This window comes from Etheostoma cragini, chromosome 7, assembly GCF_013103735.1.
Source record: "Etheostoma cragini isolate CJK2018 chromosome 7, CSU_Ecrag_1.0, whole genome shotgun sequence".
Taxonomy (NCBI): Eukaryota; Metazoa; Chordata; class Actinopteri; order Perciformes; family Percidae; genus Etheostoma; species Etheostoma cragini.
The window spans coordinates 15,353,213-15,379,256 of record NC_048413.1 but is presented as its reverse complement, the minus strand read 5'-3'; the positions used below and the strand labels follow the sequence as shown (position 1 = coordinate 15,379,256).

Genomic DNA, 26,044 nt, shown 5'->3' with positions numbered 1-26,044 from the left:
CTCCAAATGTCTCACAAGATAACTGTAAAATAAATCTATGATTAAAATGTGTGTGTGTACATATAAATGTGTATGTATATGTAGTTAAAATTGTACTTACTGTAAGTACTTTAGTAAATGTAGCTACTTAGTTAAAATCCATCATTTAGTTAATCATCAAAAAGTTGGGTCAAATTGGAGTTCTCAATTCGTGTTATAACCCATTAAGCAAATACATAATTTTTACGTTTTGTGTGTTGTTCTGGCATAGATTTGATTATTTTCACTTTACAGTAATGTCTCTTTCCAGAAAGCATGACCTAGTTACGCAAGATAATCAGATCTGGTAACAGTTTAATGTAGGAACAATTGTTTTTCTTCCACAGTGAAATTGAAATTTCTAAGCAATAAAGTAACTGTAGAGTAAATGGGTGATAATGATTCCTGAAAAGAGACTACAGGCTACTGCTGAGTTTTTCAAATGTATTTTAGGAGTTTTGAGCACCACCGAGTGCCATCTAGTTCCATTAGATTTGAGAGAAGGCATAACCACACAACTCGCACCAAACCAATATTCTCGCTTAGTAAATTTCACTACAGATAAAGATACAACTATTTTTTATTTTGCCGTAAACGTCCCCTTATGGACTGCTTTTCTAAAAAATTGAAGCTTACGAAGAGCATTTAAATGCAGCATTTAAGTCACATAACAAGCCATTGATTCAAACCATGGATGTATTTAGAGAACGATACAAACGTGTAGCAACCACTCTTACTGTCTACGGTACCGCTGCCCTCTTGTGGTGGACTAGACAGGCTAGCTAGCTAACTGTGATAGTCCTCAGGATGGTGAAGAACCTTGTGGCTGGCAAGTGAAAACAGAGGGCAGGCAGAGCGTGTTCAGTACACACGCGAACCTGCTGAAGACCGTTGGAGTAGTGCGTTGTAAATCGTGTACATAAGTTTCTGATATTATTCGGGTGCACATCCAAGCCGCGCGACTTGGAGCCGTTAAACCGAGCAGCGAGTGTAAATATCTATAAACCAACGGCCAACACCGTCTGGATTGGAACACGGAGCGACATCAAGTGTTTTCCGCCTGTCTTTCACACAGACGGAGGCTCGACGACTCCGTTTGGGATTTCCAAGCCGAATACACCGCAGCACATCTTAAAAAAACGTAAAGAAGAAAACAAACGGAATTGCATTTTTCTAACGGTTTTTCGTAAATGTATTTTTTCAGTGGGTGTACAAATAATAATTTTGTAGTAAGAAAGCCCAGTGTAAATCTAGTGTAATAACGTATGTAAAAAAAAAAAGCTATAGTGAAAATAAGAAATACTGTTATCGGTGAGTTAACGTTAGCAAACGTTAGCTAGCTATCTGGGCAGAGCTTTTTTAACTGTAGATATCGCTGGACTGACGACCTACAATGTTACATTCGGGTGAGTGATGCTTGTTGTTATTTTAATTTATAAAGCAAACTGTATTGTCCTTTATTCAAAGACAGAGTCCCCTAACGAAGCATTGTTATTTTGTTCAGTCAGTCTCAAGCCCTAACGCTAGCTACGGAATTGCTTATTAGGTATTTATCCTCTCCTATGGCTGCTTATGATTCTGAATTAATTATGCTTTGTAAAAACATTCAAGTCAAGTGCAGACTTGCATACAGTCTATTGCTAAGCTTATTATTGAATAGTTTGCCTGTGCTCTGGGCACTAAGGGCCAGGAGATACGAACATTCTTGATTTCTGTGGGTGTTTGTCGTCTCACTCACTATATGCTCTTGTCTTGTACGGTGACTGTACTTTGTGTCTTTCGCCGTTTGCATGGCGTTTCTAAAGTCAGCTGAGCTTCCAGGTAGCCAATAGCTCAGCTGCACTTCATGGCGCTTGCACATCCAGGCATCACTGTGTTGTAGCCTATAAATAACATGCCTCGAATGCATTTTGATTCAGAGCTTGGCCACTGTATGACCAGTCAGTCGCATCATGGGTTCTTCTTTGCTCGAAGACATGTTTCGCAACACACAGTTATGTTTAGAATAATCACAATGTCAGCTACACCTAGGCTGTAGGCTATTCTGTCTTATAAGTAGAAGAAATGCATACATTATTATATGGATAACATCAATCATCCCCTCCTCAACTCATCCTGGAGTGATATTTTAGTGATATACAGTTTATGAATACATTGCATCGACTACTCCCACTTGGAGTGATAGTAGTGTACTCAAAGATTTAGGGAGGATGCAACCTCTCCTAAAGAAGGCTGACAGGTGCTAAATACTCAAATCCATAATTTGATGATTTCCATCATCCATAAAATTTCAGAGGCCATTTACAGGTGTAAAAGAGGCTCAGTTGATGAACTCCAGGACTAGTAAACTACATGTAATCCTAGTAACATGTAACCCTGATTCACCATTGGCTGATTAAGGAGCCTTTCCCTTACCTGGATTTGAATCCTTTGGCATGGGATGGTTGTGCTTGCTGAGGGGAATGACAGAGAACAAAAAGGGGGGTTAGATAACACATCTTCTCTCTCCCTCAGTGAACAGTGCTCTGTGTGTGCTACCTACACTCCACTCTCCCATGCATGACCTGGATTGGACAAAAGTCCTTGTTGTGTATTTTCAGCTTTGAGTTTTCCTAATGGGAAGGCAACAATCATTGTGTGTTTGATTCTAGTGGTCATCACTTAATTAAAAAAAAAAAGTCAGATTTCAAAATGTAGACAAAACTTATAGACAAAAGAAGCACAGGGAAGCAACATGTCCTGAACCAACTCCTGCAGTAAGTGAGAAGGAAAAGTCCGCAGTTTTCATTGCATTATCTTTTTTTATACATTTGCACTGTGCTGGATTGAGATGATTTTTAGGATCTTCTCATTAAGACTTTCCCTAGTGGGTTCAAATTGTAGTGTTCTCTCTTCCCCAGCTGTGTGTAGTGCATTGTGCCTGTCCTCCTGAACATTGTAATTAATTAATTGTGCCACACATTCACAGTTTTGATCCTGGCAGCCTCCTGTTTTTCAATGCGACAGTCTGCTCTTTTGAGGTTTACACCTACCACTTACAGTAATGGAGCTCGGTGTGACTGTGGGATAGAAGTCATGCCCGTTAGACATGGCCTCAATGAACAAGCATGCTCTTTGTTTTTCCTTGGAAAATGATTGGGTAGATTAAAGTGTTGCATACATGTTTACTTTTATGTGTAAAAGTTATTGTTACAGGCAGGTATCGGTTTGGATTTGATCCACACACACAACATGACTAAGGGGCATTTACATTACTCAATCAAATAAATTCAACACCTTTTTTATATATATCTCCTTTCCTAGTATTCAGTCAAGTTTATCTGCTGAATGCTTCCATTAATTCCTGACTCCCTGTCTGGTACAGCGAAGATCTCTCTGTCTAGTAATCAACAAACGTATAATATGCAAACTATCGTAGCTGGCAGTTGCTGAAAGACTGCAACACAAGCTCATGATAATACACTCAACTTTACACCTGACGATAATTACCATCAGTCAAAAGTTTGCAATTTAAATTATAATTAGACATTTAACGTTGGAAAAGTTAGTTTTAATTTAAAAAAAAAACTTTTGACTTTCTTAAAATTTCAGGATATCAATAAGACATTTAAGAAATTATTGTATCCATGGTTGTGGACTTAGAACTAGTGCTTCAACTGACAATTATTTACATCATCAATTATTGTGCTGATTATTTTCTCAATTAATTGTTTTGATGTGGAAAAATCTGGGTGACATCTTTATATTGCCTTTAGGGTCCCACTAATGGTCCAAAACACATGCAGTTAACTATCACATAAGGCAAAAAAAGGAGGATGCTGACTTAATTTGCAATCCTGTGGACTCTGGCTCAACTGGAACTCAGGTAACGGTGACTTTGACTCGGACTCGACAGCAACACTGCTAGCTTATTAACGGGTTTACAACGATTTAGTCGTTTGCCCTGCTCTCCCTCGGGCCTCATCACCCAGTCTCACCCTGACTATTCCTCTGCTAATGTAATCACCTCATGTTTTTAACCTTTTCCCACCACTAAAAGCATTCCTCCTCTCCTCTCCTTTCCAACTATAGCTGCTTTTGTCCAGGCTAAAATTGAGCTATAGTCACTGCTTTCATTCACACAAACATTGGCACATATTTTATTCTGCAAAATCCCCCCATCTCCCTTTTTGTCTGTGCCACCCCCCTCTCTTCTTCTCTCTCTTGTTCTCTTTCACACACATTTTCCCCACCCCTTCTACTCGCTGGCCCATTGCGCTCCATCTCTCCTTCCCTCTCTCTCTGTTTCAAACTCTGCTGTCCGCCTGCTCCCACCAACTACAATCCCTTCCTGTCCCCCCTCACCACTTTTTATTCAAACTTTTCATCTACCCGTCCCCCTCAATTGCTAAATCGGCGCTGTCTGTGCGCTCACAGACATACGCACGCACGAACGCACGCACAGTCCCCGGGCTCTTCCTTTGTCTGCCTGCTTAATTTCCAGTGGCACTTTGGTTCCAGGGGATTAAAGGGTGTATCCCCATGAAGTAAGGGATGAAAAAACTGCAGCATGTAGATAGGGTTGCAATGTATTTGTTGTGTTTAAAGTTATAGATTAAGTAGGATATTCTGTGTGTGCACTTTTTGTTTGTCTTGGTGCAATTGATAGTGCACAAACGTAAGTTCTTGTCTCATAAATTTGATCACAGTACAAAAAGTTCTAGCAAAAACAAACATTGCCTCCAGCGGGTTTTGAGAGCAGAATAGAAATCACATCTTTGGCAGTCATACAGCAAAGGTGTCCCAATGATTTTCACTGCACATTTCAGAATTGATGAGACGGCTGCAGGTGTTCCCCCCCCCCCCATGCGGGAGTTCCAGGGCAGGTAGTGTGCACCACATCAGATGTTCACTTCTCATGTCCTTACAGCACTGCTAGAAAAATGAACAGAAAGTGATTCTGCCGTTTGAACTTGGTGTTCGGTCATTTTGTGAGAGATGTCAACATTTCAGCTGCTACATTGGTTTTGTTATTGGTAACACTTTATAATAACCATCATTAATAGACGGCAAATTAATAGTTAATTAACATTTAGTTAATTGTCTGTGTTATGTGTGTGTGTGTGTACTGTATATGTGTAAATGTGTTTGTGTATGTGAGTATTTATATATATATATATTCTTTTTGTATATGTTTATATGTTCATATGTTATATGTTTTTTTACACTGTTTATAGACAATTTACAAGTCAACTAATAACCACTGACATATTATTAACTATTTATCTAAATAGTGTTTACAGATGGTTTACAAAGTATTTATTAACTATTTGACTAGGTGTTGTAGTCATCTGTTTATAGACAGTTTACAAACCAGCTAGTAACCCTTAACAAAGTGTTACTTTGGAATATCTGGTCCATCTATCGATGTAATGTTTATAGATGTTTTAAAATGGTTTCTTAAAGGCTTGCAAACACATTTTTTAATCATTACCCGATGCCTAATATAGTAGATGATGGATATAATATGTGTAACAATAAACTGCTAATTACTAATTGGTAAACATCATAAAGTATATTTTAATTGTTTGTTAATAGTCACATGACTGTTTGCTAACAGTTAAAGGACAATTCCCTGAAGATGAATTAACTATCAATTTACCCATCTATAAATGATGGTTATTTTAAAGTTTTACTTTGTTATCTTTAACTTTGGTTTACAATGTTTACCCACATGGGCAGTTGCTTGGTCATTTTCATGGTGTCAGGAAATTCCTTTCGGCATTCTTTCATTGAAAGGGGACATGCGGTTTGTGTGTGAGAGAGGATTTGCTTTTGATGTGTGTGTGTGTGTGTGTGTGTGTGTGTGTGTTTGTGTCTTTTTGTCTTTGTATAAAAGATAGAACGAGTGTGATGAGAGAGGGACAGACAGAGAGAAAGAGAGTGAAACACAAAGTTTGTTCTAGCCTGCTGGTGTGTGTCTGATACTTGTATCTGTGTGTGTGTGTCTATGTATGCTTGTTGACTGGGTGTGTGTGAGACCGTGATGAGGTTGAACGTGTTTGATGTACTGTGATAACTCTGTCCGGTATGTGGCTTCCATGGGAACTCCTTGGCCTGGGGACATAAGCTCCTGATTAAAGGGCAACTTCCCTCTCTTTATTGCCTGTTGTTTTCCCCGTTTCTGTTCCCCCCCCATCCTGTTGGCCTTTACCTTTTGTAGACTGTACACTACAGTATGTCCCTGCACTGGGTTGCTGAAATGTGTATTTGATCATAAAAAAGAAGATTGTTTGATAACTGATCATTTGATTAATGTTTAATCATTTAGTTACACATATGCTGCCCCCATCTTCTGAAGTGTAAGGATTTGCTGCTTTTGTTGTTTAAATGTTTTTTTATATTGAATATCCCTGAGTTTTACTAGAGTCCGCCTGATATCACAGACATATTGGTATTTATCGTATTGATATGTTGTCCGATATGTGCCAATATGATTTTTTTTTACAGACCATGTGGATGATAAAGTTTGCTTGGGATGATTTAGAAATGGTGTCGTTATGTAGATTTCCCGGCAGAGCGGGGCCAGCATTTGACTCATACTAAACATACAGTACTGAGGTTTATTGAGTTATTTCTTTTTATACGTTCTTTATTTTTTCAGTGTTTATTTCTAGATATGGTTGACAATGCACATTGTACACACAATACATTGTTTGCACAATATAAAATAATGTTCAAATGATTTACTATAGTTTTTTGTTTAAGAGAGCAGCCTTCTAAGTACCTTTTACATAGTTATTATTGGGATTGGGACAACGTATACAGTTTAATGTGAAAGAATATTGTATCTTATGGGTCAATGATTTTATAATAAAGTTTGGTGCAGCATGGTATTAGGTGTGGAATGTGTTGCAGGAAGCTACTTGCTTAATTACAGTTGGTCTCTAAAGCATTGTGTCTCAGGAATGTTGCTGAACTGGAATTCTTGTTCAGGAGCCTCTTAGCAGACGGTCTAATATCAGCCTATTGTGTTTTTAGTGTGACTGACAGCTACTAGCATTGCACGTCAGACTCATTTGCTCTGGCTGGTAGTCCTTACAGCCATGATGTGAGTGTTAATTGCCGCCTCATAAAAGAGATAAAAGCTGCTGTGAGCCACTAGATGAGTCCCCAATGGACAAGATGGGCTTTGCTCATTAAAATTAAAGAATAAAGTCTAGAATTTCTGCTGTGACTTTAACTGAGCCAGCATGGCAGGGCAGGGGCCAAGATAGACATGTGTGGTCCTTTTGGAAAGCTTCATACCTAAGAGTACTGTAACCCAAGCCTTGGCTGTGGCCCTTGAAAGTCCTACGTGTTCAGTTGTAAAGTAATATGTGTTGAGTTGTAAACTAATATGCAAAGTGAGTTAATACCTTGACCCGGACTGCACTTTTTACTTTCCATTTACTGCATCATTACTTTCCCAGGACAGACACATTCCTGCGGTGCACCTTTTGTTGTTGGTAAGCATTAGCACACTTTCTTCTTTTTAATAATCAAACAGAGATGTTGGGCCTTATTGCATCCGTAATTGGTAGACCAACCCTGTCTCGTAGATATTGGCTCCAGAGTGATTTTAGACTGTAATTATAAAAATAATAAAGCAGCTCTGATGCAGTTACTGAGACTTTATTGGCTGCCAGAGGGCTGAGAAGATTTAATACCTAGGGACAGATCAGATTAGAAAGATGCCCACCAGTGCACACACACACACACACACACACACACCTAAACCCAAACTGTGAATGAATAACAGTTTTGCGGGGATATTGCCATGTCAGAGAAAACCTGCTGTGTTCAGTTTCCCATAACACTGAGGGCTGATGTAAAGCTGCCTGTTATCACCCTGTCTGAACAGTTGACTGGGTATGCAGTGAGTAATGTTGTTGGCTGATGCCTTTGCTGATGATAATCACAGTCATAGTTGTGTATATTTATAAGCCCTTTGTTGCAGATGTGTGTAGTCACTCCAGTACAGTTCAACAGTCCCTCTGCATATGAATTATTCACTCAACCAGCCAATATTCATATTTGTATTCATATTCATCATGCATATTTAATGGTTGGGATTGCATATTCCTAACTGCAGTTTTCTGGTGACTACTGGAGCCATTGTACACAACTTAAATCACATGATGCTGATAACATGCACTTGGTGCGTGATGAAGCAATGTGCAATTGGAGGCTAGCTGGATATTCTTTGAGGACTGGTTTAAATGTCAAAGTTTAGCCCACAACAGAGATTAAGCTTTTTATGACAGATACAATGGTTGCTCTCCTGTATGGGTTTTGGGATATTCTTACCAAATACGGGTACAAGCTGGGTTGCCAGAATTCACTAGGACTGACTTTGAATTAACATCGCCCAATTAATTACATCAGGTCACTTTGGCAAGCGACTGTGGAAAGAGTTTGTTACCCTGTCTAAGTCAGTCTTCACATCTACTCACATTAGGTTTCCTTGAATGTTTGCAGCCTTTTGCTACCTTGTGGGCTAAATGGTTTTAAATGCATTAGCAGACGTTTTACAGACAATCAGCGCTCCACATTCTCAAGGGAAATGTCTTTTTGCAAGTATTAGCGGTGGTTGGCATTACAAGAAAGAGCATTGATTGTGTCCCACCTCTTCTTTGTAAGAAAATGTTCAATGTTTTATATCCAATCCGGTCCGGTTCACACACACTTTTACACAGACAGAAAGGGGCTGTGAAGATTTTCTGTAACGCTACTTCTTTGATTTTGGTCCGTTTTGTCCCTCTAAAGTAAAGGGGACCCTCTGACTTTCCTACTTAAATGTATCTCGTAAAATACTAACAGTATCACACTTGTGTTCTTCGTACAAGAGTTAAATATGCCAACAACATCACAATAATTCTCTCTCTGGCTGTCTTAATATTAAAGCAGTGTTTTGTTTTTGTCTTGCAGGTTTTACTTGAAGATATTCACACAACGGTTTGAAAGAAAGACACTGCACCCTTCCCAGCAAGCTCGAAAAAAACTGGTTTAGTGTGTGTTCCTAAGAGCTTGGAAACGTGTGGTTTACTTTCATTAGTACTGCACCTAAGTGGAAATAAAGAGCATGTAGGACAAGGTGAGGAGGAAAGTGAGGACAGAAACAATTCTCTAAGAGCTGTGTTCTAACCCTGCTGTGCTACTGTAAAGCATATAATAAAAAGGAGACAGGGAGGCAGACAGCAGAGAAAACGTAGGAGAAGGTAACCAGTTTGACCAAAGACGGCCTTCAGTCACCTGCAGCACTGGATGAACAACCTGAAAGACCAGAAGGGGTGAGTGGGTGACCACTGAAAGAGAGAGAGAGACGGGGACTGACGGAGGAGCAAAGGTTTGGAGGAGGAGGAGGACGCGGGGGAAGTCGAGGTGCAGTGGGAAAGGCCGTTCCCCATGGCTACTGACCCAGGAGAGCCAACAGGCACTGAGGAATCCTCTGAAAAACCTGATGGACAGAGGGAGGACACTGAGCTGGAGGGCAGGGCCAACCAACAGAGGGAGAGGACACAGAGCACCTCCTCAGATTTCTCCTCCTCCCACGCTCAGGAGAGGAAAGTGACAGGGGAAAAGGTTGGAGGCGGAGGAGGAGGAGAAGTAGGAGGAAAAGGAGTAGGGGAAGCCAGCCAGGAGGGTAAGGAGAACCCAGACAGACCGATTTCCTTCTCCACGCCCTGCTTACTAGTCGACACTGGCCAGAAACGACTGAGGAGGGAGAAGCGCTTCTTCAGGAAGAGTGTGGAGATTTGTGAGGAGGACAATGAGGTGGAGGTTCTCCCAGAGGCGCCCCACAGTGCCCCCCACCTGGAGCTGCATTCAGACTCAGTCTTCACCAGCAGTGCCCAGCAGCAAGGAGCTGCTTCATCCTGTGCTGCCATGGGCCATGATCCATCCTTCCCCAGCTCCAGCCAGGAGCCGGGTAAGGATGTATCTTCCTCCGCACCCACCCAAAGGGGGAGGGAGAGGGACCGTGAGCAGGAGGAGGAGGCGGAGATGAAGGCTGTGGCCACCTCTCCTGGAGGCAGGTTCCTTAAGTTTGACATTGAACTGGGAAGAGGAGCCTTCAAGACTGTGTATAAAGGCCTGGACACAGAGACTTGGGTGGAGGTGGCTTGGTGTGAACTTCAGGTAGGACAAACTGTTATCATTTCAAACCATGATGCAAAATATTCAAAATGTATAATGATGAATTCTGTATTAGCAAGCACAATTAGCTGCAAGAAAAAATAACCAGTGCACTTAAAGAATCCAGAATGTGTACCCCGCCTTAAATAGAAATATTTTATATCAACAAATAATAACTCCAAAAGGTTGCTTCAGAGAAGTTTCCATTCAATTTGTTTTTTTAAGTGAATAGTATTAGATGTTTCACAGAGCACTTCCTACCTGAAATTTGGAAATCTCAATACATTGTCTATTTGATAGTCATACTGCGAGACTGCAGTTCAGTGAAGACCAGAGTGAAAACGAGTGACAGCACACAGTGAAAGTGGATACTTTGCCTTTTCCGGGACTGTGATGAATAATATAATCATGGGACGTGAGCGCTTCCTCTTGTTGATTGTTGTTTTAGAAGCGGCATTTTCTTCATTAGCCTAAATTACACTAATTCAGTCAATGACACTTGAGGGAAATATTAATTTTAGGGATTGCAATGAAGTGTTCATATTATGGTTTGGGCTTTTTCCTCTTTTGTTTATTGTGTTATATATATATATATTTTTTGTGCATGTTATAAGTGAAAAAGCCCAAAGGGACTTACCATCTCCCAGAGAAAACACTGTTCACAAACTGCTCCAAGCAGCTCTACTGTAGTCCAGCCTTTACTTCCGTGACAAACATGCGTCACTTTGTAACACATTATAATGCACCCCTAGGTGCTAGCATGGCACGCCCTCATACTATGCTTCTGACTGGCCTGTTATCCTTACCTAGCTACTGTGCTTGTGCGACAAGTGAGATGTCGCACTCTGTAGCTAAAACAGAGCTCAACACACAGGGTGAAAAGAGGAGCTGCAGCAATGTGCAGTACAAAAATATGTTGTTTTTAAAAATGAAACCATGTAAGCCTATTCCGGTACAACCTCAAAATACAATTAGGAATCTGAAAATGAGCATAATGTCAGCCTTTTAATGTGTTTTAGGTTTCGTGCTTCAAATCAGGCATAGGAACTCTTCACAGCTCTTGAGAAAAAACATCTTGAGAGGTCAAGAAGGTGTATGTTCACTCTGCCTTGTTACATACTGGAAATGAATTTAGGAAGAAGCTCATTGTGTCACTAATCAATAAGTCAGCATTAACCATATGTTTTAAAGTAAGAAGGTATTTTCTTATTAGAAAGTGTATAGTAAAAATTGTGTTGCTTATTAGACTAGTTTTAGCATGCCGGGTATAGCTGAGGCTACAGTACCCATGTCACAGCCTACTCTTGTATTGTGTTATATAATGAGGTCTGAAATGGAAATATCATGTGAATGGGAAACTCTGAATGGGATGCATTTTGTGAACACAGAGCAAATAGGAACATTGGAGTAAATGTACAGCAAACATTACTGTAAGAAACTCTTTGTCATGCATTGACATTGCAGTGGGAGGAAAATAATGAAAATGTGACTAATGTGTCTAATGTCTAATAGCAGAGCACTGTCAAAGTCTTTACAGACTGCAACCAACTCGATTTATCATGCTGAGAAGTAAAGGAAAACATTGTTAAATGGTGTGATTTCAAGATGTGGTGGGAGACAGACATATGGAGGAGAGAAGAAATGCATCCCTCTGACTCTTGGTCCCACAATAGAGAGCAGTGTTATGGTAAGCCATCTGATTTGACTGCAGGCTTTGTGTGACAAAAGTCAGTCATGTGTTTGGTTTGGGGCTAATTCCAAAACAAGAGCCTTGACTAATCCTTGAGATCAAGGTCTGTCTGTTGGACTGATAAGGACCAGGCAGGCTCCCATCATCTTTTCTGGTTTTACTCTAGTGAATTAGCTTCACATCAGCAGTTGGTCTCTGCGGCTTGATCTATCAGACTGCCATAGCTCCTGTTCAGTCCTTCTTCAACACTTGATTTGTCCTTTTTTTCCCAAGGGATTTGCCCAGGTAAGGTATGGAGCTATAACAGTGACAGTGACCTGTGGTATTGAAAAAATAATTTGCCATTGAAACAAGAAATATTGGCACTGAAAGGCTGGACTGATATATAAAACACAAACATCAAAAGTAATAATCTCACAATCCTATTATATTATTTCACTTTGACATTTGTTTGCAGTATGACAGATTTTTCAATGTCAATCTACATTTTTTCTTGATGTCTGTGTCTTTTCGGTGACAGTTACTTTTTACGCTGACATGTTTTTTACAATATCACTTGTTTTCAGTTTCAAGTTTCTGACACTGTTTTGGTGTAGGGAGGTGTTGCCTGAGGGGAGGGGCAAAGAGACTGTGCTCTACGGGTAATTTATATAGGCTACTGGCAAGAGACCGCACCTCCACAGGAATCCCCATAGATTCAAACCGGTTAAAACCGCATATCTGCAATATCTTCCTCAATTTTACCTTTCAAGTACGTCTGTTTATCTTTGCCATTTTTTTCAGATAGAAGCAGGCTGGTTAATGTTAACTTTTAATGTAGGCCTAAGCTGTGCTGTTAGCAGAGGTTAGCACTGTTCTCTTCATTCAGCACACGTCAGCTAACTTGTGGCTAATTGTAGCTAGTCTCCTGCCGGGGATGTCAATCTATCTTTTATAATCTAGTATTTATAATAGCAGTAATTCCTGTCTTTTAGGACTCCTTAGAACAGTGTTATTGCTGGTGCACAAGGCTAGACTCGCTTGTGTCTCTCATTAGCTCTGTCATGGATGTATTAAGAGAACAAGCTCCGCTCTCTCTACCTGCCGCTAACTGCTGCTGACTGACAGGTTTCTAGGCAAATCACACATTCACTGACAGGCAGAACGCGTTCAGTGACAAACTGCCTTAACTGTGTTTAACCAGTTTTAGGAGATGTCCACGACGGAACTAATGAGAGACACAAGGGAGTCTAGCCTTGTGCACTAGCAATAACACTGATCTTAGGAGTCCTAAAGGACAGGAATTACTGCTATTATAAATACTAGATTATAGAAAACAGATTGACATCCCCGGCGGGAGACTAGCTACAATTAGCCACAAGTTAGCTGACGTGTGCTGAATGAAGAGAACAGTGGTAACCTCTGCTAACGGCACAGCTTAGGCCTACATTAAAAGTTAACACTAAACCAGCCTGCTTCTATGTGAAAAAAATGGCAGAGATAAACAGACGTACTTGAAAGGTAAACTTGAGGAAGACAATGCAGATATGCGATTTTAACACATCTGTGAGGATTCCTGTTGAGGTGCGGTCTCTTGCCAGTAGACTATGTAAATGACCTGTAAATCACGCCCTCTATGCCCCTCCCTTCAGGCCCCTCCTTCCTACACCAAAAAAGAGACAGAAAGTTGAAACTGAAAACAAGTGACATTGTACAAATCTTGACAGCAAAAAAAAAAACTCACTCACTGAAAAGACAGAGACATCAAGAAAAAAATGTAGATTGACACTGAAAAACCTACCATAATGCAAACTAGTGTCAAAGTGAAATAATATAATAGGATTATGAGATTATTACTTTTTGATGTTGGTGTTTTATATATCAGCTCAACATTTTTCAGTGCCAATATTTCTTGTTTGAATGCCACGGGTTTCTGTCACTGTTCTAGCTCCATACAAAGGTAGCTTATTTAACCTTGAATGATAATATTATCATGAATATATTTTGCCACCAGACAGCTAGGGAATTCTTTCATGACACCAGCAAAGACACCACATTGTATTTTGCCTTGGCTCAGGAGTGTGAGCAATTATTTTAAGCTGATTTACGCACCTATATTGAATCTGCAGTATCCAATTTTGTCTCCACAATTGCATTGGGTCAAAGCAAATCTCATGGAGAAAAATGACTTACTTTTACTGGTTGTCTGTTTACAAAGTATATGGACATTTTTCTAATAATGACAAATAATTACTGAGACAATTAGAATCACTTCATGCATATTTTACTGTCTAATTTAAATTTATATTATATACAGATTGGAAGACAACCTTTTAGAGAAACACAGACTGTCTGAGATTCAGACAGAGCAACAAACAAGGTGAATTAGGCAGAGTGTGAGAAAGAAAAGAGAGACACAGGAGGTGATGGTGAGTTGGAAAGAGAGAGAGAGAGAGAGCGGGGAAGACTACAAGCCAAGCAGAGAATCACCATGGCATGCCTCCCAGAGAGCAGTTGTGTAGCTAATGCTTAGTTACCACATGCCGGGAGACACACGCACGCATGCACACACAAACACACACACGCACACACACACACACAAACAACACCGTGGCCTGGTCACACGGCTGATCCAGTGGCACTATTTACCTATTTACCTCACCTTCCCAAAGCTTGCATTTTGCACTAGAGTGGACAATAGTGATCAGAATAGTAATGATTTGTTATGATTGGCTTGCTTTGTTAATAATGCCAGACTTAATGTAAACAATCATTTGTCCTGCTGGTTACAAAGATGAGCAATCTTCAATGACACAGTACAGTATGTGGATGATTAAGGATAATAATGACCAACTATATTATTGTTTGTCTTTTATCCCAATGAACACATTTAGATACAAATATAAACAATTATATGGTTTGGTTTAAGGATGCACCAATCCAATACTGATATCGGATTTCTGATAGTTGAATCGGGTATTGGTGACAATGAGACATACTGTATCTACTCAATTCCGTTCTATGTTTTTGTACTATATGCTTTATATACTGTAATAGGCCTGCACGGTGATAGGCCTGCATCCCGTGAATTTGAAAGTAGCCTACATTTGAGAAACAACCACAACAACCTGATTCGTATTTTTCCCCGATTTGTGCAGGCCTATACTGTAATTTGAATTCCTTTCTAAGTTTTGACTAATTTGTTGCTGCAAATAAAACGTTAAATTGTAACTCAAATATTTTACCAAGTTGCTGGTTCACGATTTTATTATTTTAATAATATACAGTATATCTGTGGATTTATTTGTCACATTTTGTTTTAAAAAGTTAGAAAAATTAATGTTTAAGTCAAGCCTGATGTTGCTTTACAGATAAAAGAATGATCTTAGTCACTTCCACACAGTGAGGTGTCATGACCTGGCTCGAAGGTATGACAAAATGTGGAGAGCACACGTTTGCTCGATAAAATAAAATTTTAGTACTAAAGAGTTATGTGTGAAGGTGTAGCAATATACTGCAAAAGTAACTCAAACAAAGTCCAAACAAACCAAGCAACCTTGAGGAGGGAGAGAGAAAGAGTGACTGCCCAGCGACTCCTATTTATGGACATGTGAGCACTCAGTTTATCTTGGTGTCAGTCATCAGTCCTTATAAGCCAATCCCAGCAAACAAAGGGAGCTAGTAGGTCTTGAGGCCTAGTAGCCGTTACAGAGGCATACAGCTTATTAATTAAACACTGCAGTCAGATTGGTAACCAGTATTGTGCCAACTCCAGATATCGTATTTGGACTGAAAATGTCAGATTGGTGCATCCCTGGTTTGGTTTTAAGTCTACAAGTTGGCTCAAATGTTAAGATAACAGTCAATTTCCATTCAAATCTAAGGTCCTGGACATGATGAGCTAAAGCACTATTTAATGCCATCTCCACCACGCTGTGAGGCTCCAGCCTGAAAGCACCTAGCTTCTCATCTCCTGTGTCCACAAAGAGGGAAGCCAGGGGATTATCTGTCCAAATGCAGTTTGAAAGAGTGTGTAATTAAAGTTCACACTGCAGACCATCTCTCTTCTTTCCTTTCTCTTTCCCTGGGAATTCCACGCCTAAGATGGCAGAACTATACGTTTCCCTTGCTACTAGCCGTTGTTCACCCTCATTGAAGGTTTTTGTACGTGTCTTGTACATGTAACGTTTCTTTGTGCAAGCTGTTGCTCTCTGTCTGTCTGTGTCAACAGATGCCACTGTATGTGTCTGCCTGTCACCCTCTCTCCTTTTTTCTTTTCCTCTTTCCCCCTCCTTCTCTCCCTCCATCACTTTTTGTCTGTGTGAGTGAGCATGCAGAGTGATCCAGGCAGTAGATTACAGTGGGTGCCTGTAAGGCTGGAACAAAAACCCTGCGCAGACAGCATAACTCGGGCGGCAGAAACCAGACTGGTTCAACCCAGTCATCCCATACTGGTCCAGCTCAGCTCAGCTCAGCCACACTCACAGGGCTAGAAACACAAGAGCAGCAGTCAAGTTTACAGTACTGATGCTTGCCATGATGATAATTACCATTATAAATATTTGATTAACATGTCCTGTCATGGAGTCTTTGATTTGATTTATTTCTGCAGATAAATGCCAGCTTATAAGGTTGCCTGATAGAATCAGCGTGCCATGTTTCTTAGTGAAAAGGCTCATCCTTATTAAGGCCATGAGAGCACTTGGAAATGGTAGGATTATATCAACATTAGAGTTCAGTGTGCAGCACTTGTGAAACAGAATCTAGACCCATGATCACCTATATGCATTTGAGACCCCAGTTTGGCAATTACACAATGATAATTCATTGTTTCTGGTCCTAACGCTTTGCCTCTGTGTAACAAATAGCAGCAGCAAAGGTTGGAGGAGTAGTTAGAGATAAGCTTGGCTGTTTCTGATTAAAAGACTAATTGGGTTAAGACAGGTAAAGCATAGACAGATTATTGATGGGCAACTAAAATTAGGAGAGGCAGGATTAAATGGACCACAGCTGAATTCATTAGACCCAAATGTAATCGATTCAACCAAACTCACCAGACGCACGCTCAACTAGGGGACATGCAAGTGTCCCGCGGGCTGAATCCACATTACCTATGCGACAATAGAGATTCAATTGCTATTAAATGTTTGAGAAATGACCACATACCACTGGCATTAACTGTATAACGTAATTAGATATTCAATACATCTGAAGTACTTATTATTAAATTATCATGACGTGATTATTAGCTAAGGCATATATGCCACACAAGGGAAGAACGCTGAGTCAGATTTTAAGATTATTTTGTAAGGAAGCATTGATGTCCATTAATAAACTGTTGCACACCGTTTTATATAAGGAGCTGAATTGAATACAGATGAAGACCTTATAAAAAGTGGTCACCTAAAAAGAAATGTGTGTGCAGTGCATTGGCTAAAGGCATCTATTAATGTTAGTGAACTTGGTCCTCTGGCCTTGGGTTCTAATCTGGCATGTGGGCCAGCCTTTTTTCAGCAATCTATTTTGGTAGTCTGAGCTGTTGTAGTTTACAGTAATCCAATCCTTTCCACCCACCACCTTGATTTTTGTCATGCTTATTCCCACACTGCAGGGCCACACACACACTACATACACCCTAATAAATGAAGAAATATCTAGATACAGCAAAACTAATGCTCTCCTATGTGTTGATCGGGCCCTAAACCAGCTCCTATTTATCCCACTGTAGTTGAGGCGCACTCCTCCTTCAGACGAGGATGTAACCAGGGAAGCCAGTTAATCTTTAGTCTGACGTATATCTGATACTCATGCAGTTTTTGCCAAAATAGATATTGAAGCGCTCACATGCTTTGGCATTTATGACCCCAGCCTCGTAAGTCATATCCTGTCTATTTCCCTTTCCCTGTTTAATGAGGCTACTTAACCTACAGTTTGACCTTCTGCTCTACCACATGTCTGAGCCAAAAAAATCTCATGGTGCATAACCAGGTCTTATCCTGTTTACCCTGCCACAGAGGTGCCCTGTGACAACAATATTACATGACTAAACTGACCATAAATAACAAAATAACAGAAACACCCCAAAATATCATTTTATTAATTACAATTACCATGTAGTAAATACTGGTGTACATTTCTGAAACTTCCATTCTGTATTTGTTGAGAGACTGTATTAAAGGGGTGTTCCTGTATTGTAAGGGTTTCCTGATTTTGTAAATGGATCGTAGTAGTTTGTCCACTAACTGGGGCCAAAATAAGAGCAGAAACAGAAGTCAATACAGCAAATACAACAAACTACAGCTAGAAACTGCCATAAAGCTGAATCAAGATCTATTCAAAATAAACTGAACATCATAATCTTCTCGGATTGCCTCATATTTTCTGGTGTTCTTGTTTATTTCAGAATCAAGAACATGTTAGCCATGGAAAAACTTGTGCCGGCAACCTTTTTAAGTTTCTTAAACTATTGTGATTTTGTCCTTGTCTATTCTTCCTTTACCAATAAAAAAGGAAGTCTGCTGGGTTCAAGGATATCTCACATAAGACTCTACCTTAAACAGGTTACCAGTTATGAAAGGGGGCATGGCTTAAGCATAGGGGGGGCGGGCCAAACCGTCACCAGTGAATAAGAAACCCTCTGCTGAGTTCAATGATACCACACAAAACCATCACCAATCACACAAGACTACCTTTAACGGTTCAAAAGCCATAAGAGGGGGCGTGGCCTGAGTACATGGGGCGGCTCAGCATCACAAGTAGACCACACATTCTAAGTTTAATGTAAATCGCATGATGTTTGTCATATAAGGTGGATTTATTGTTGCCACCGGGGGGCGCTTTGACCAAAAGTCAATTTTTACCTGTAGATGACCTCAGGGCTGGACTCTTATCAAATGTGAGAAATTTTGGGCAGATATGACAGTGTACACTAAAGTTACAACAACTTTTTCATTCATTTATAAATGCTCAAAATGCTCTGGCACTCGGGCCTGATAATTATTGATTATGATTCTTATTGTAATAATTACTGTGTGCCTAAAGCTAGAGTCTTCAAACAGTTGCAGAAATGGAGAACAACTAGTCTGATTTCTTCCTCTAGATCAGCCTGGTTGTTCATGGAAACCTGAACATTTCTCTTCCTTAATTTCTGCCTACCGGTTTCTCTGTTGCTTCCCCATTTCCATTTATCTGAGGCTTCCTGTCAGCAGCAATTGTATTTCGGTATGTTTAACAGTCTTGGCAATTTAAATAGAATTTTGAAATAATAATGAAACATTTCAACTCATACTGAATTTTATTTTTTAGAGATGTTTCTGATGTTGTCATGCTTTTCTTTATATGAATATGTGTGTGTGTGTGTTTGGGGGGGGAGGCTAAGGGAATGGGAAGTAGGTTTGAATGAATGTCTAGACACAATCTCACCAACTGAACTCTCAGTGACCTCTGCTGACTGTCTGATGCAACACTCAGTGGGAGACACGATAGATGCTGAGGAGGCAGCAGACAGGGACATACAGGCAAGCACTCTGTCTCTCACTGTGCCGCAGGGTTAGGAAGCATTATGCTCTGGCTGAGGAGTGAGACAGAGGACAGAGGCACCCAAACGCAGGCAGTTCTCCCTGACAAAATAAAGAACACCACAAAACTACACTTTTGTAAAGGTGATGTAGAGACAGGCAGTAGTGAGACCTAAGCATGGTTATACTCACCTGCACACAGTCAGGTACACACACATTCACAGTTATTGCATGTGTAATTAGTATGCATGCACATAGTAACTTGAGGTAGTTGGTGTTGAAGGAATGAAAACACGAGGGCAGACCTAAACTGGGTAACTTGTTCTAAGCCAAAATAGTGGAACGAGGAGCAGACTTTTTGTTGATGCTACTTCCCTGTTGAGAGGGGTGAAACCACTGCCTCCACCAGTAGGTACAGAAAAGGACACTGAACCAGTATAGACATAGTGCATGCTAAAAAAAAAAAGGATAGATCGACATAGGGACAGAGAAACTGCATTACATGACAATCTGTTTAGTTGCATCCAATCATTTGCAGTACACCCCCTCCCTTTGGGGGGAGCTTCGTGTAAAGCAAAAAGCTCAACATCAATGGAATCGATCAGTGGAAAAGCCAATGTTATGCTGACTTCTATTTATAGTTAGGTCTGTTTGTGGCCCGACGATAGCTGCCATCTGACTCCGTCGCTGATATCAAGTCAGACACGGAAAGTCTGTTCTTTTCTTATATTTTTGTTTTACGTAAATGGTTAAAGGTTGCTTGCTGTGGCAAAGAACTCTTTAAGTGTGTTTTCTATTCAAACTTTTCACTACCATTGAAAACAAAAAGCCCTTACAGGTCACAAGGTCAACAAAGTTCAAAAGACCACAGACCTAAAATGTGTCGCTATATATGTACACATGGAGACAACGGCAGTTGCTTGTGCCAAGTCTAAAAATACACACTGATCTTCTCCTCTGTAAAATGCTTTGATTGTGAGCTTTGTTTTTGATTATCCAAACATTTTACCAAGACAGCCTTTTTCCATCTCAGTGAAATTGCAAAAATTTTACCCATATTATCATTTCGGGATACTTAAACTGTAATCCATGTTTTTGTGTCTTCCCAACTTCTACTGCAATGTCCTTTTTTCTGGTCTTCCAAATTGTGCCAGTAGAGGCCTTTAACTTGCTCAGAACACTGCAGCCAGAATCAAGACAAAATCCTGATAGAAAATATGATAACATAACACCTGTTCTGCTCTCTTTACACTGCCTCCTAGTGCTACAGCAGATTTAAGGTTCTTTTAACATATAGGGCCCTGCATGGACTCGCGCCACTTTGTTTATCTGAGCTTATTACACCATAAACACTGGAACGCTCTCTTTGTTTTCTTGATGTTGGTCTTCTGGTCATTTCCCTAGTAAACAAAAAAATCAGTTGGTTATAGAGCATTCTCCCGTGCTCCTCATCTTTGGAATGGCCTCCCACTACATGTTAAAGATCTCACTCAGTTGACATTTTTTAAATTTAGATTAAAAAACCCACCTCTACTCAGTATAGTACAGCCAACATCCTTTCTGCGTCCTTCACAAACAAACCTTTTTCACTTATTCTCTTATGTTGCTGGTTTTGTATTGTTTATTATTACTGCTTTAATGCTGTTCACTTGTTTTGTTGCTGTCTGTTATTTCTGTGTTCCTTTAATTGGAAAGTGCACTGAGACAGTGTTTAATGGCGATTTAACACTTTAAATAACATGTGATGGATTGATTCAATATTATATCACATCACTTGAATATTCACAATTTCTTATTGACTTGATAATATATATGGGATGTAAATACTTTTTGTCGGAATACAGCACATTAAATAAATTAATGAGTGCACCGAGGGTGAGAAAAGAGAGAAGAATACATAACAATACAAAAGAAATACAAGATATTCATTACATTCTTTTTCTAGTGTCAGTGGCTGTGTCTGTTCCTGTGGGATACTGCCCATGCTAGTGAATTAGATTTTTGCCATATCCATTCTGGCTGCCATACTAGGGATTAGAGATGTTCCGATACCGATACCGGTATCACCGCCGATATTGCCCTAAACACCGGTATCGGTATTGGGAAGTACTGTAGTAAATGGACCGATTCGATACCTCATAAGAAAGCCCTAAAGAAAATCTACGTTAAAGTAGTTTATGTTCTTTTTCCATTATGACTGACTGTCTACAGTGTTCGTTGTCTGTGATTGTTCATGTTTCACAAAGAGTGTAACCCTGAGTCATGCCAATAACAAATCATATCACATCATATCACATTCAGACAGGAATAGTAGTATAAAGTTGTTAAAACCTAATAAAATACATGACATGATGTTATTGGATCAGTACTCTGTATCGGCCGAAACGCAAGTTCAAGTATCGTAATTGGTATCGGGAAGCAAAAAATGATATCATACCATCTCTACTAGGCAGATGTGGCAGATGCAGTAGAAATGTGTTTTATTAAGCCAGGGCTTGGGTGTTGTCTCAGCACTGCTGCAACTCTGTATTGCTAGCACCATCTAGTGGCAGTAGGGGGTAGTGCACAGTCACAGGTGTCTGGTGTCTGGTAGACTCTTGATGTTTTGTGACATGGACAGAATTGCGTGGCAGCATTCTTGTACAGCTTATGGACATAAATGAAGCACTGTTTGTAATAAAAGAACTGCCTGCCAGTGTATAAGAATCTGTAAAGCCCTGGGGAACCAAATGTTCACAATCATGCCCAATCATTTGGTGTGTACCTCTCACTTCAGGATCGCAAGCTGACCAAGGCGGAGCAGCAACGCTTCAAGGAGGAGGCAGAGATGCTGAAGGGTCTCCAGCACCCCAACATCGTCCGCTTCTATGATTCGTGGGAGTCTGTGCTCCGCGGCAAGAAGTGCATTGTGCTGGTCACTGAACTCATGACTTCTGGAACACTCAAAACGTAAGCACAACTTCCTAATATCTAATATTCTTCTCTTAATGACAGCTCACTATTAATGGGTAGTTTTGTTTCGTTTTTTTTCATTTGTGTAAAAAATAATCTTTCAGACAAAGTCTCTGATTAGCATAAATAATATTCTCTAATCCTAGTACACCTTTCTGTATTTCTTGGTGATGTCATGACACCCTGTAGATTAAATGTCACCCACAATTGTTTAGTATAGTAACAATGCACCAAAATTACCAAAAGAAACACATTTATATACAGTTTACATCATGATTTACACGTTTTTGAAAGGTCTAGAAAATGTTTAGTACAGTCTCTGACTGATGCCATCTTTAAGTGTTCATTTTACAGTGCTAACCAATAGCTGTATTTCTGCCTTCTTTGTAAGCAAATATCAACTCATTCCTCAGTTGTTCAGTAAAGTCTTCTCCCAAAAAACAAAAATATAATCAAGCTCAAATCTGCAAGGGGACTGGTGGAATGGTTCTTTTTATTTTAGTTAATTGTACTTTACAAATTTCAAAGAACCAACTTCTGATTTAATTAACTTAATATTAATAACTTAATACTAATGAAGATACTAATAATTTACTTTATCTTTATGGGACAGAAAATGCATCTAATCAATCTAAATTTATTATATAAAACATAATATTCAGAGTGATTCAAGTGAAGTTGAATGCCCCATTATCATGATGCATTACAATTCTATGGTATTTATATACTGTTTTATCTCTCATTCTGATCATATAGCTGTCTATCAGTGGCTGATTAAAGTATTATTTGAGTTTGACTACATTATCTTGTTTTGTCTCTGCACAGTTACCTGAAGCGCTTTAAGGTGATGAAACCCAAGGTCTTGAGGAGCTGGTGTCGGCAAATCCTTAAGGGGCTTCACTTTCTTCACACCAGGACTCCTCCAATAGTCCATCGGGACCTGAAGTGTGACAACATCTTCATAACAGGCCCCACAGGCTCGGTCAAGATAGGTGACCTGGGACTGGCCACTCTTATGCGGACCTCCTTTGCCAAAAGTGTCATAGGTAGGCTTCATAAGTAGACCAACTACTTCCAAGATAAATGCCAGGCATGTAGTAGCTACATCAGCAAAAACTGAGCAAACTTTAAATATACTTTCTCTGCATACAGCACTGGTCAGACTGGCATCAGCTGCCTGGAGGTATAGATTTTTATTGACACAGTCACTTTAAAATCCATGTGGTCCACACTTAATGCAAACAGAGACCACTAATGAGATGTAGGCTCTGTGTTCCAACCTAGGCAATGGGTTGTGAGTACCATTTAGCTCAATAAAGTTTAACTCAGGAAGCAAGAGCAATCGCCAGGAAGATTGTTATCAGAGTTTCCCTTTGTCCGTTGACTTTGGGGCTCTATTTAGCTGTTCTGCTTGTAACTGACCGTGAACTACCCTCTGGTCTTAACAGGAACCCCAGAGTTTATGGCTCCAGAGATGTATGAGGAGCACTATGATGAGTCTGTTGATGTCTACGCCTTCGGGATGTGCATGCTGGAGATGGCCACTTCAGAATACCCCTACTCTGAGTGCCAAAATGCTGCTCAGATCTATCGCAAAGTCACAAGTGTGAGTCTCATTGACTTCATATAAACTCAGCCCAATGGAGGTGATGACATGTGTTATCTTAATTATTTAGTAGTCTATTTAAATGGGACCCCAACTTAATGTCTTCAATACAGTATCCCAGAACCTAATGCTATAATTTTCTTTCCAATGTTTTCAATATGTCTGCAGGGTATAAAGCCAGCCAGCTTTGATAAAGTGAATGACCCAGAGATCAAAGAGATCATTGAATGCTGCATTCGTCAGAACAAGAGCCAGAGGTAAGCAGGCTTTACTTTCATAACATGACATACTACAGTGTCTCATGCAGAATTATTGATCAGGATTATAACACAAGCTGGTGCCGGTTTCAAGATCCCTGGTCTTTTTGTTGTCTCTCCTGTGACAGACTCTCCATCCGAGACCTCCTGAACCATGCATTCTTTGGGGAGGACACAGGGGTCCGGGTGGAGCTGGCAGAGGAGGACACAGGCACCCAGGACTGTCTGGCTCTCCGGATTTGGGTTGAAGATCCCAAGAAGCTAAAGGGAAAGCACAAAGACAACGAAGCCATTGAGTTTAGCTATGACCTGGAGAATGATAGTGCTGAGGAAGTGGCTTTAGAGATGGTGAGACACAGAAACAATTTATACATGACAAACGGGTTCAAGGGAGGTTCCTGTGTAGGATAGGGTAGACTGGGAAAAAGCTTCAAAGCTTGCAGGAAGTTCAGGTGGGGGAAATCCTTCAGCTCACATATCAGTATTTTCAAGGTGCTAGCCTACTTTAATCATTTAGTCATTAATAACTCACTCTTTCTTTCTTTCTTTCTTTCTTTCTTTCTCTCTCTCTCTCTCTCTCTCTCTCTCTCTCTCTCTCTCTCTCTCTCTCTCTCTCTCTCTCTCTCTCTCTCTCTCTCTCTCTCTCTCTCTCAGGTAAAGTCAGGATTCTTCCATGAGAGTGATGCCAAAGTGGTGGGAAAATCCATCCGGGATCGAGTAAATCTGATCAAAAAGTCACGGGAGCGTCGACAGCAGCAGCTCCTCCAGCAGCAGCAAGGCTTTGAAGAAAGAAGAGACTCCACTCTCACCTCCTGCACCTTATCCCATCCATCCTGCCCATCCTCACTGGGGCCAGGGGCAGCTGGACAGACAGGAGGAGGAGGGCATGAGTCTGGGGAGCCGCCTGAGGTTGACCAGCATGTCCGACAGCAACACATTTTCAGTGGGACAAACCCTAGTTTGCCAGGTAGAATATACACCTTCAGGATGTACTTCATAGGCCAACAGTTTAGTAAAGAGTTACGCAATTAGTTAATTTGTTTTTACATTCCTTCTCCTTTTAAAAATTGTCTTTAATTCAGCAGGTGAGAGCATTGGGTCTGCCAGCTGTGAATCCTATGCAAGTGGACAGAGCCAGGCGTACTCTCAGCAAGGGCAAACGTACACCCACTCCCAGACTGCTCTCCCCCCTATAGCATCTGTAGGTCTATACATTGTTTTTTTAATCACACCAAACTGATTAATAAAATCATTGTATTGATAAATCACATTGTTCATTAACTTTTCTGCTTGCATTACAGAGCAATGGCACATTGGTTCATCATCAAATGCTCCCAATTGGTGAGAGTGGAAGTGTTCCAAATGCGCCTATTGGTCATAGTTTTAGTATGTCCAACATGTCCGTAGGCCAAAGTGGAGGGGGATCTGTTGGTCAGACATTTCTTCAGCCCATTACCATGGTTACACAGGTATCACCAAGTCTCCATCAACAATATTTTCAGGTGAAAAGGGTGATGACACTAATTATTATTATGAAAGCCATATTTACACGGTGGCTACAACATTTAACATTATTGTTAATGTAAGTAAAGCTATAGTTCCACGACTCTATCACATGTTGGGTTCTTTTACCTTAAATAACTATTTACCTAATCCTAAATAATCCTAATAATCTTCTGCAATTGACCATTAGACTGTGTGCTGTACAGGGTTTTCCCCAGGAGATTTGTAGTGCAGGTGGTAAGATGTAATGGTCTAATAGCCTTTCTAATTAAATATACTGTATAGCCTTGCCATGTGAAATAGTGCTTCTGCTCTTTTTACCTAAAGGTTTATGTTTTAATTTATTAAAGTATTGTGTTTATTTTTT

At 40.2% G+C, this 26,044-nt stretch overlaps 1 protein-coding gene across 12 annotated transcripts in view; it reads left to right on the top strand.

Moving 5' to 3' along the window:
• The first annotated feature begins 793 nt into the window (after positions 1–793).
• si:dkey-151g10.3 (serine/threonine-protein kinase WNK3) overlaps positions 794–26,044 on the top strand; it is a 38,358-nt gene continuing 13,107 nt past the window's right edge. For 6 of the 12 annotated variants that reach the window (XM_034876968.1, XM_034876965.1, XM_034876964.1 and 3 more), the window contains exons 1-10: positions 798–1,424; positions 8,968–10,176; positions 22,136–22,308; positions 23,137–23,357; positions 23,760–23,917; positions 24,086–24,174; positions 24,303–24,522; positions 24,829–25,141; positions 25,257–25,375; positions 25,476–25,676. In XM_034876968.1, the coding sequence (XP_034732859.1) occupies positions 9,445–10,176; positions 22,136–22,308; positions 23,137–23,357; positions 23,760–23,917; positions 24,086–24,174; positions 24,303–24,522; positions 24,829–25,141; positions 25,257–25,375; positions 25,476–25,676 (2,226 nt within the window). In that variant the 5' untranslated portion in view covers positions 798–1,424; positions 8,968–9,444. Of the gene's footprint in view, positions 1,425–8,967; positions 10,177–22,135; positions 22,309–23,136; positions 23,358–23,759; positions 23,918–24,085; positions 24,175–24,302; positions 24,523–24,828; positions 25,142–25,256; positions 25,376–25,475; positions 25,677–26,044 lie in introns of all 12 variants that reach the window. The other 6 variants (XR_004657312.1, XM_034876961.1, XM_034876967.1 and 3 more) reach the window with 6 other exon arrangements.